We start from the raw sequence: 12,158 nt of genomic DNA, 5'->3' as shown, positions 1-12,158 counted from the left end.
GGGGGAGCAGGGATCTCCCTGGAGCCATGGCCGCAGGGAGAGGAGCGGGAGTAGCAAGCTGTGCAGCCTTGCTTGTTTTTTCCTCACTCTGCAGCTGAAGAGAGGAGAAAAACTAACGAAAACAGAGCTGTGGAAGAAGCGCCAGGCCCAGAGCAGCTTCCGCCCCGATCCCCAGCAATTATCAGCCACATGCCAGATGTTCCGATGCGATGCCAATGTCAGAGAAAATAAATCTGTGGCAGGTTCAAGGTCCCTGCCGGGCCGGCACGCAGCGGCTCACGGCTCAGCACCGCGCAAGGCGGGGACAAAGCTGTGGAGTGGCCGCGGCCGCTTCCTCCCACCGGGCATTGTTCCCCCGGGAAGCCCCAGCCTCATGCCGGCCACTTGCTATTTTTGCAGCAAGGTGCTTTCTGGGGTAAATACGTCCCCGCTGGCCTTGGGCACTTTCCTTTGGACCGGCTCCTGCCAAGGCCATGGCCCGGCTTCTGCAGAGGGCAAGTGGCCCTGGGTCAGGGCTGATTCTTGGGCTGCAGTGCAGCCTGGCAGGTCCCAGCAGGCGGCAGGAGGGAGGATTTGTGAAGGTGCTCTAGAGCAGCCACACAGGGCTGAGCAGAGCCAGTTCCTGGCAGAGCGGGTGCGTAGGGCTCTAGAATCAGGAATGCCGAGGCCCATTTGAGTGCAGTCACGAGTTTGATGCCAGCTCCAGGATGGTGCAACAGTGGCACCAACATTTTGCTCATGCTCCTGCCCTCCTTCTTCACTTCATGCTGGGTTTGCACGAGGACATGGGACCGGCTGTGCCCAAGGAGACCCTGGATATCCCTGACAGCGTGTGCCCATGCAGGCAGGCAGGAGCAGCTACCACATGTGGAGTCTGTGCTGAAGACTGTGTGCAACTCCAGGGAGGACATGCAGACTGGGGTGACATTTTGATAGCCACATCACCCAGGAGGGAGGGATGGGGTAGCTCTGGGTATGTGCTGGGGAGGGGATGGCTGCTGCTCAGGGCCAGGGATGAGTCCTGACATTACTGCCCTTCTTTAGCGTTATTGTGGCCAAGGGACCAGCACAGCCTCTGCTTTATGATCCTGATAGGCCCAAGGCATGCCTGTCACAAAAGTGCTGGCTTTTGGTTCATGTCCTCCCAGCTGGGCCGTGGGGCCAGCACAGCCGCAGCGCAGCTGGATTCCATACAGCCACACCACCCGCCGCGGGCCGCAGCCGTGCTTTGGCTCCTTGCTGGTGCATAGCCTTGATGCTCAGCAAAGCATATCTCCTTCTGGGATGTTATCTCCATCCACTCAGCTTATCGGCATCGGGGCAGCCCTCCTGCCTGCGCCACGTTCCTGGAGCGTGCCTGCAGCAGGTGTGGTCAGCACTACTGTTTGCCAGATCTTGCTGCCTGCTCTGCCGGCTGCCCGCAGTCCCTGACTTGGGAACCCGTGCCGATAATGTGTGCGGTGAGGCCTTTGGCGAGAGCATTCCCAATGACATTACCTTGTCCCCCACATTCTTCTGATGCCACACACTGCTTCGCTCAGGGGCGCGGGCAGGCCCGGCACATGGCGTCGTATGCAGATGGTGCGCAGGCAGTGCTGGGAAGCACTGGTGGTCTCCTCCCGGGGGGACTCATTGACATATCAGTCACATAGTTCTGCATAATTGGGACTTGGATGCAGCCTCTCTTTATGTTTCCTCTTGGCAGTTGCCAACAACATGAAGCACTCCTGGGTCAAAATGACAGCCTTTTGTTTACTATTCCTGCTTATGTGCTTCATTTTCTTCAAGGATAAGAGCTCTTTATAGGAATCTTTATTGTGATGAGGTTAGCAGAGAGAAAGATTTCTCTTCAGCTTTCTCTCTCTTTCACAGCTGATTAGCAGGGTCGGTCCACAGGGACAGGGACGTAGAGCTTGAATCCAGCACCTGCCTTGGGGTCTCCCTGGCCATAAGCTGTGGCAATCCTACCCCACCAGCCCCATGCAGTGTGCCCAGGTTGTCCTACGGCAAGCCTTCTCTGGCTTGCGTTGGACTCAGAGAGGGGACAGCCACCAGCCCAAGCAAAAGTACTGCACAACCCAACTGACTCTAGGAGCTTGGGCATGAGCTTACCAGAAGCACACAACTCTTGAGCACACTGTTATTGCCCCAGTCATGGTGGTCCCATCCTTTGTCTGCCTTCCACAGCAGTGATCAAGCCTCTCAGAAATGTCAAGAGCAATTCTCGCAACTGCACTTGCAAACCAAGATGCAAGAGACTTGTGATGGTCCAGTAAACGGTGACCTACCAGTTTACAACACACAATGGACTGTTTTTCAGGTTTGAACTCCAGAGGGATGATGACTGGGCAAGAGATGAGGAGAGATGTGAAGATGGTTGGTGACAAGATGGGGAGAAGCTCAGGGAATAGATGTGGCCAGTGACGGACGCCAATGGAAATCCTTCCCCAGTCCTGGAAGGTGCTCCACAGAACCATCCCAGCAGATCCCACACCTATTGCTGGGCTGACACCATCACTGCAGACATGATGACCAAGCCTATCTGCACAGTCCTGGCCCAGCCAGTGGCCACGGGTGACACTCCTGAGAACAGCAACTCTTTTTAAGAGAAAAGCAGCTTATCCTTGAAAGTTACTTTCCGAAGGTCAAGAGTGGGACTGTGACAGAGCAGCCTGACAAACGCATCTCCCAAAGTCCTTGGGCCCGATAATGTATGTCCCATGCAATGTTGACACTAGTGATCCACCAAAGATCAGGTTAACAAGTTTGACGTTAGTGACAGCGTGATTTGTTCAGCACTGGCTCTGAATTCATAGAGCGGCTGGCCTTCGGTGATAAACTATTGCACTGTGCGCACGAGGCTGTGGCAGTTGTCACCAGCCAGAGCACCGAGATGAAAAGGAAGCAGAGCTCTAATCAAAATACAGTGGTCAGTAGAGGTTGAGCTGAAAATTAAAATGTGCTGGTACTTTTCCCTCTCCAGCTTTGCTTTCCAGGGTGGGGATAGGGAAGAGGCTGCCCCATCATCTCTCTGCAGCTCCTCTTGCTTGGTTTGAAGGTAAGGACAAACCCATCACCCCACCTGTGTAAAGCATCCTCTGTCACCTTCCATGGAGCCTCGCCACTGCTGACCTTCGGGGCCTTTCCTTACAGGGAATAAATCCAGGGCAACGCAGTATCGAAGCCGCTCCAGCTGCACCACAGAGGAGAAGTGCTGTAAATAAGAAAAACTAACACAATGGAGAGGGCAGGAGCTGTGAGAGTGCTGGCCAGAGGAGCCAGGCAGCCCTGGGACTGGAGCAAGGACACCATAAACCCTCTAGGAACAGATGGGCAGGTGCTGTGTCAGGGAGGGCAGCAGGGACCCCATGAGCTTTGGGGGAGATGGTCAACTCGTGGTGAGCTGCCTGGCAGGGGCACACAAAAACTGCTTGTTGCAGCCCAGCAGCTCCCTGTTCAAACCCAGGAGCTCTGTCAATGACAAAGTCCTTTAGCTCAGGAGAAATACATGGCAGGCTGCCTCCCTGCCTGCTAGAAGGCACTAAACTGCTATTTCTTTGCTGCAGAATCTCCCATTATTAAAATAAGCAGGAAAAAGAAATTCTAAACACTCTTAAGCACAAGAGCTCCTAAACATTTAAAAGAAAGATTTTCCATTTTTATGAGTTTAGCAGCACAGGCAGTGCTGGTGGCCCCGTGGGAGGGAGCAGTGGAGTGCGGGGCCGGCTGCTCACTTGGAGCTGCCTTTGTAGCACACAGCATCCCTGAGTGGGCCTTAATGCACACTCTCTAATACACGGGGAAATGTAAATAGGAAAAGTGCTCCTTAGTCTTTTAACATGCACCCACCTCAGTGACACGTGGGATTGGTAAATGAGTTCTCCAGTTTCTCTCCAGAGAGTGCTGGTCAAGGATTTCTGGTGTGTTTGGATTATTCCTCCTGCTTGCAGCAGCTGGTGCTGCACAGGTCCAATCCTGCTGTGGGTGCAAACCCTCCTCCCCCTGCACCCCTTGGGGATTGCAACCCATCCAAACCAGTGTGTGTTCTGGCCACCCACAGACCCTCCTGGGTGACATCAGTGGAGCAGCTGTGCCATGGTGGGCACCTCAGGCTGCAGTGGTGCAATAACCAGAAGGACAAAAACTATTTGTCTGCCTTTTCCTCAGGGATGGGGAAGGAGACTACCACAGATACACTGCATGGCAGAAGATTGCAAACCTTCACTCTCAGACTGCTCCTGTCCTCCCTAAAAGGTACAAGACCTCCCTTAGCCTGCCCTGTTCTTAGCAGAGGCTGCTGCCAGTCCACACTGCCAGCTCCTCAGGGCAGGGTTTGTGCGCCCACCTGAAACCCAGTCACATCAACAGCACCAAGGCCTTCCTCAGACCCATGAATGATTCCAGTCCCAGCTGCTCCAACAGCAGACAGCAGCTACGACCTAGACCAGTGGTGGGCTACATCACCCTGATGATGCCTTCCCACTACCAAAGGAGAGCCACCGCTGAAGGGGAAAGGTGGAAGCAAGCAGCAGAGGCCATGAGTGCAGAACAATTCACATTTATTAGTTCATACAGCTAACACTTGCTAAACATGCGTTCAACACTTATTGGTCACATTTCCACAGGTAGTCAAGTCACAGAGCAGAGCAGCGGAGCAGGAGCAGGCCGGGCCGACACGGACCCGCGCCGGATCACCATGCAATGGGGACCGGCTGTGCCACGGCACGCCCGAGACGTGCCAGCAGAAACATTCATTTGGTCATAGTGTTAGTGACAGAAGGGCAGGTCCCAAGTGGTGCAGCATGGTGCCTGCTCCTCCTCGGGTGCTGTGGGGCGAGGGTGGCAGTGGCCAGGCACGCTCTCCTGCCCCAGCCCCAGCTCCGAGTGTGCCAACGTTCACCGTGTGTCATGCCGAGGCAACATCCTGCTTCCCTGATTTATGCAAGGGATTGTGGGAAAAATGAAGTGTTTTACTGGGAAAAATCCATCACCTGGAACGTCAGGGAAAGGACCCAAAGACTAGGACCATCTTGAAAATCACTAACAAACCAGTGATGGCCTGACACAAGCACAAGGCAGCAAACTGGACCTGCTTCCTCTTTGAGCTGCCCAGCATGTTTACAGCCAGGACATAGGGGGTGAGGGCTCTGCAAGGTCGCAGGCTACAAATGCAGCCTCTGCACTGCATCTGCACCAGGGCAGAGCTGGAACCTAGCCCGTGGCTTGATGGGCATCAACAAAAAACAAACTGGCAAGAGCCACATCCTGCCTCACAGCTGCAGGGTGAGGATACAGGAGGGTTACCAGAGCTCAGCCCTGTCCTGCAGCCTCACTGACTTCTGCCTTGTGGTGCTGGGACACAAGGCCACAGCCACAAGACGCTGCCCATACAGTGAATGGGGCTTGGTGAAGCAGCAGCCACAGTGATTACAGCCATGGCACACAGGTGCTGAACCTGCTGCCTGCCCAGTGGGATGCAAAGCCAAAACCATCACCTGCAGGTCAAAATGCTGTGGCAGTAACAGGAACCAATCACAGGCAACAAACACTGGCAGTACTTTGTTTTTCACACAATCCCTTTGAGATGATAAACAGGATGTCACACGAGGTAGTTTTGTTATGGAAATTGAGTCAATAATGTTATCAACTATTACAAGACATTTTATAAATTGAAAGAAAACAGCGAATCACAAAAGGCTCTGTTAAGATTGATCTCATCTGGTTTCAATTTCTGTTTCTTTTTGCCCTTGGGGGCACTTCATCCACTGAACCATGTAGCTTCTTTCATAGACTTGTTAAAAGTCAGCTGCACAGGAGCTCTTTCTGAATTATGATTTTTTCAAGGGGAAGATATTGCCTGGATTGGCCTCACCAGATTTTGTAGGGCTGGTTTAAACTCAGGTTTGTAGATCCTCGCCAGTGAGGCTGCCAGCGAGGGGAGCTGGGCTCACTTCTGCACACTTTTGCTGACTCTTGCTCAGTGCTGGCACTGCCTATGGCTGCACTGGGCTGGATGGGGCTGTTTGGATGCTCCTGGCAGCTGTAGCTGAATTCATATCACATGTCAATACCTTCCTCAAGCAGTTTGAGTCCACAACCTTACTGACCCACAATGAAAAAGTTGTACTGACTAGAAAATAAGAATTCATAAGCAGCAAACCAAGTACAGAACATTGGGACCAACTGTCAGGGACATACAGAGAAATTCCCATTTCCCCTTTTTCCAAGAACACTCCAAGACATTCAACACCAAAGGCAGAGGGATGAGGTAATAGGGGAATACAGCCCTAGAAGCCAATGTGCTTTCAGTGAAAGCATGAAGTTACCAAAACCTCCACATCTCTCCACATGACAGCTGCCAGCCTCTGAGGGCAAAGTGAGCTGCAGCTCCTCTTGCCAACGCCTTGCACAGCCTTGGGACGCTTTTGCCATTAAACCACATCTAAGCCTTCAGTAGGCAAACTTCCCAGAAGCCAAATCAAAAGTTTTTCCCCCCAAAAAAAATCTCCATATGGGGGATTCAGCTTTGAATGGGTACTCCAAACAAGTCATGAAAGAAGCAATTGTGTTGCAACATCAAAACTAGGGTTTCTCTAGGTTACATTTTAAATACTTATCCCTGAGCTTCTGTGTATTGCAAACAACACACCATGAACCCAGAGAAACACCACAGCTTGATACTGGCATCCTATGTATTACCCTTGATTTACAGATCATCTACACATTAAAAATTAGTTTCATACTTAAACTAGTTCCCCAAGTTTCCCCCTTTCTCCTGCCTTTCATGTGGCAGGGATGATTGCCGCTTATTATCCTGAGAAATAACAACATTTTCACAGACACCGAGCTTCATAGCTTCAAATCAAATCCAAGAAAGAAGAAAGAATGAACAGGAAGTAACACATTCACAGGACAATCTTTTGTTTGTTTGTTTGCTTTTAAAAATGTAGTAAAGAGAAAAGAAATTCAAGTTTGCTTGTTTGTTTTAAAAAAAAAAACAAAAAACAAAAAAAAAAGGTTGGTTTGAAGGACAAGACTTCAGCTTCTTAACCTGAGGTGGCTATGGTTCTGTGCAGAAGCCTGAAGAGCAAGGGCCGTGCCTGCCGTGCATGGCAGAGGAAGGGTGGAGCAGCAAGCAGCACTCAGCTGGAGCCGTTGACTGGGCAAGAGCAGGGTCAGAGCATGACCACCCAGGCCTCCTCCAGTGAACAAGAGCATGTCAAAATGCCCAGATGCTCCCTGCTAAAACACCACAATGCCCAGGAGCCAGGCTTGCTTGCCCTTGCAGGCTCATTCAAAGCAACCCCACAGCCCTTGGGAAATGGGTGTTACTGGAGCAGCAGTAACGCTGTACGGGTTTTCCTGTCACCGGCAATCCAGCTGACTGCTTTGTACTGCTGATCACCCTGCAAACAGGGTCTTCTCCCTTTGGTCTTTGTGGGACAGGAAACAGCAAAAGCTCAAGCTTTAAGTATTAAAGAAAAATCCAGTGCTGCAGCCAGAGACAAAGCTGTGTCTCTGCTCAGCTCAGTGGGCCAGCAGGCATGAGATGAGAGCCACCAATGCCATGGGCATCACTAATGATTAGACAGCAGCTTCTATGTGTGCAGAACAGCTGGAGAGTTAGCTCCTGTTGCATCAATTGTGCTGTGCCCACAGCCCACCAGCTCCAAGGCACCTGGCACCTCTGCACATCCTGGTCATCCCTCCAGCACTCTTGAGGGGCCAGGCATGCCGAGGACGAGGACATGCTGCTGACATATGTCGTGGGGTCAAGGCTCAGCTCACGGGACAGATGCCTGACTCAAAGGCAGGCAATGGAAGAAAGCCAGTCACTTGCAAAAAGCTTTTGTTCAGGTCCTGGTGTCTTGCCCCTTGAGACCCATCTGCTGGCAGCAGTGATTTCTGCTCGGGGTGACAAGCTTCAAGCTGTAAGATAGCAACTAGAATACCTCAGCAGAGTCCCACTGAATGTGTGAGCCTGAGCACTTCAAATTTATGTCCCAAATCTCTGTTCAGATTAAAAGTAACTCTTCAGCTTTCCATCTGCACAAATGCTATGAAGGAGAGGAGGGGGTCAGTCAGCCAATTTATCTTTCAAATCGGGGATAAAAATTGACTTGTCATGGCAGAAAATTCTACCAAAGACTATTATTGTTGATTGATTCCTCTATGACAGAAGGTCAGATAAGCAAGAGCAGATAGATACCAAAGATAATGAACTTCCCCCTACTAGCATTAAGCACAAATAAAATATGAGTCCCTGTAAACCGAATGTTAGGTGAAGAATGGAACAAAAATTCCAACCTTTCCAGGGTGTCCTTCAAACCAAATTCACAAATACATCTAGTGACTGACCTAACGTCTCTACGTCTCTAGCTACATTCCTACCTTCTCATAATACCTGAGTTTGCAATGCAACACATTCACTTTACCCTGTTTAAAAAATACAAGTCATTAGAGGACTTGGTGCAGAAGATATTAAGAACAACTGTCCAGTGAGTTAGATTCTGGTTTAGTACACGAGCTTCTGCCTCACTTCTCACTTCAGTAAGGCTTTTCTACTCCCTACCACCAAAAGGTTATTTGCTAACAGATTCTGCTGCCAATCAACCTGCGTAAAATTGGCTTTGTACAACAGAAAGCAGAACGTTCTTGTTCATTCATCGCCACAAATGAATTTAGGTTTTCCCATTGTTGGTACAGGATTAGTCTTGGGAGTCTATTTTGGATAAACACAGAAGATCTAATAGATTATTTTTGTTGGGTATTTGGCAATAAGATGACCACTTTTATGTACACTAATTAAAACAAACTCTTATTCATCAACAGATTATAACCATTCAGTAACTGTAGAATAAAATTACTCCTATGCAATTTTAACAATTCCTTGAGTGTATAAAACAGCGAGCCAGAGGATAACCCGTAATAAAAAGATCATATCAAGCTATTTGGAAATCAAACTTAAAAGCTGAGAAACACTTTCTAACTTACAAACAGACTAAAATCTTCCCATTTACACGTGAGGTATAGGCTGTATGCAGAAGGCTTTCCTGAGAAATACGTGCGTGTCTCATTTGACAGTCATAAAGTAAATGAGATTGACAGAACCACCTTTGGATGGTGAAGCTCCATCAAGCTGAACTGCTGCTGGGCCCAGCAGCTGTTACCCGTAACATCCTATTTAAATAATGAAAAATGAGCAGCTAGTGGACTTTTAGAGAAGGGAAACCGTCGAGCTGCATGATGCCCAAGCAGGACTGCAATGGTGGCAATGCCATCATGGGTCCACGGTCAGCCAGCAGCGGGGCTCCAAGGACAACTCTGACTGCAGTGGTCTGTGCCCAGGACACAGCCCAACTGCTGACCACCAAGAGAGGTGCCAAGCCAAGTCACAGCAATTCCTGGGCTGCAAATGAGGCAACGCCCATTGGGTGAAGTGAAAGGAAAGACAACTTCGGTGAAAGACATTTTTCTCCTCATCACCATCACATTCATCTCACAGCAGTGTCACTACCCCTGAGCTGTATGCTTTGTGCCACACAGCTGTCATCAGGACAAGACAAAAAGGCAACACTAGTCCTTCCTACCTTGACAGAAGTTGTTTCCCAAAATATTTTCAAAAGAGCATTCAAAAATTTGTTGATGAACCTTCTTCCTACAGAAACATCAGATTCACATCTAAGGACACAGGGAAGGAAATCCAGCCAGAGCAACACAGCTGCTCAGGACATGGATCAAGTCTTTGAACATTAATTCTTTATGAAGGAGATGAGAATATAAGCATCTCTTCCAACCTCACCACCACCACCACCACAAGCAGGAAGCCATGAGGTTGCTCATGAGAATACCCAAATTCAAACAAACACTAGGCAATTACTCAACAGCTAACCTGTTGTCATTAAACCACTTCTGCGCGCAGTAGAATGGTGTGGAGGTTGCAAGATGGAAAATCCAAGCCTTGCAACACCTAGGACAGAACAGTTAAACAGATACTGCATTAATACTATTTTTTGTGACAGCAGCAAAACAATCCTGGCAGGTTAGGACTATAGATCATGCATTCCCTGAGTCCAGCAGAGAAAGCCCTGCAAGATGACAATGGAGTCCCTTACCCCATTACAGAGGTCACATTTAACCATAGGGTAAGTTAACTGTTCCCAGAAAAGGGCTGCTTGGGATTGCTGCAGTGCAGAAGCCTCCTCAGTAGTCAGATACCACCTTGGAGGTATACACTAAAAGGGGCAATCCTGACTGATCTCTAAGTAGGTTTTTCCTGCTTTTGTGAACCTAAAATGGATGTTAAGGAAGTGATGAGAAATTCCTTGCAGTTCTCTAGCAACAAAAGTACCTTTGTGTAACAGCAGGAGCCTGCTATGAACTGCAGCAACATGCTTTTAGTCAAATGGAAAGGTGTGCAGTGATGGTGAGAGGGCAGCTGGGCAGACTGGGGGCAGAGCCCACTCTGCAGCTCCCAGGAGGGGCCAGGGCAATCAGCTCCCTGCTACAATGCCCTGGGACAGGACTCAGGAAAGCCATAGGAGCTACCAGCTGCAAGTGAAACCTGCCAGAAGAAGAGAAACCTATCAGGTAGACAGAACTTTCCTTCTTCTCCACTCCCCACCTTTTAAAATTGTAATTTAAAGAAACAAGCTTGGCACTTCTCTAACACCCACTTCTCCAAAACTGTCCATTTGGGGCACTAACAGCGCTGCCAATGCGATGAGGCTGTTTGTCCTCCACAACAAATGCTTTTGGATACAAATCACAGAAAGAGCAGTGCATGAACAGCATCTTCTCCTTGAGGTAGTCTTAAGTCATCTCAGTCCCCAGCCCCCAAAAACAAAAGAACTAACCCTAACAAACACTGTAACATTAAACATCTTCACATTCTGTAAACTGCTGGAGAATGCATCTGTTGCATTCAGACAGAACCATGTGCATTGTGTTGAAGATCATACATTCAACTCTGTCGTGAAATAAATATATAGGAAAAAGAGTTTAAAAAAAAAAAAACAAAACACCAAAACAAAAAAACACCAAACAAAAAGGATTCTTGCTACAATGGCAGGGATGCCCACTGCCCCATCTCCTGCCTGGATCGTGCTTGCCCCTCTCCCGGGGTGAGCCAGCTCCCTGCCCGAGACACAGCGTAAGGCACCGGCCGGGGCGAGCTGGGCTCACTCTTTGCTCATGCTCGTCTTGCAGGAATGTAGAACGGCCTTAAAAAGGAGAGGCAGCTGCTCCAGAGGGACATTCACCATTTTTCCTGGAAAGAAAAAAGACAGAATTAGCATCCACTCCTGAATCAGATTTCAGAGACACCTAAGCCAGCAACACCGGAGATGTTTTTACCTTGAACCTCTCAGCAAAACAGTTAATCATCCTACTGCTACATTAGACATTTGATACTCATTTGGACACAACAGGATTTATTATTTACTGAATCAAAAGCAAAATAAATGGGTAAAATCTGATCAAAATTATTTCTCCACAATGGAGCAGTATTTATAGAAAGTGGGAAAGCCTAAATCCCTTCTCTCCCCAAACTCCTTGTTGATCTCAATGGGTAAATTATAAGAGCTACTCTGATTATTATCTAGTTTATTACAGCAGAGCAGGATGAAGCACATGGATCCTTGACATAAGGAGCCATGTATCTCCCTCTGCCATAACATTCAGGAATAAATAATGTTTTAGTAACACCAGACCTTGCAGGTATACTGAGTGACATGACTGCATTTGAAAATTCACCTGCTGATTTCAGAGGTCTGGATGAGCTGAAAGCTGGGGGTTACACCGCAGAACTGCCTGCTGCCCCGCTCCTCATCTGCTCCTTACTTAAGCGATTCAGAGACCTCTATTGCTCATGAGATAACAACTCATTCCAGGATCACACTCTTCTGACAAAAAAAATGCCTCCAAGCCAGGATGGACAGGAAGAAAATAAAACAAGAACCTGACCAAAGCACTTAAAGGGCAGCAGGTCAGAGCAAGGCACGTCTTCCTGGGAGCAAGGGACTCCATGGTGGGAAGCAAGCCACATCCATCAGCATCACAGGGACAAAGTGCAAAGAGCCAGCCTGACTGGGTGAGCTGGAGGTGACGTAAGATCAGTTTAGAGGTGGGGAAGCAGCTCTGATAGAAAAGGGTCCCAC

General features: G+C 49.1%; 1 protein-coding gene across 4 annotated transcripts in view; it reads right to left on the bottom strand.

The window, feature by feature from the left end:
• Nucleotides 1–4,542: 4,542 nt before the first annotated feature.
• The window catches only part of NR6A1 (nuclear receptor subfamily 6 group A member 1), an 89,739-nt gene continuing 82,123 nt past the window's right edge, over nucleotides 4,543–12,158 (bottom strand). For all 4 annotated transcript variants that reach the window (XM_068155755.1, XM_068155756.1, XM_068155757.1 and 1 more), the window contains one exon: nucleotides 4,543–11,269. In XM_068155755.1, coding sequence (XP_068011856.1) covers nucleotides 11,181–11,269 — 89 coding nt within the window. In that variant the 3' untranslated portion in view covers nucleotides 4,543–11,180. The remainder of the gene's footprint in view (nucleotides 11,270–12,158) is intronic.

Source organism: Melanerpes formicivorus, unplaced genomic scaffold, assembly GCF_026170545.1.
Source record: "Melanerpes formicivorus ecotype bairdi unplaced genomic scaffold, bMelFor1.0.p_v2 SCAF_33, whole genome shotgun sequence".
Classification (NCBI taxonomy): domain Eukaryota; kingdom Metazoa; phylum Chordata; class Aves; order Piciformes; family Picidae; genus Melanerpes; species Melanerpes formicivorus.
Note: the sequence above shows the minus strand (reverse complement) of the source record. Positions and strands in the feature narration are given on the sequence as shown.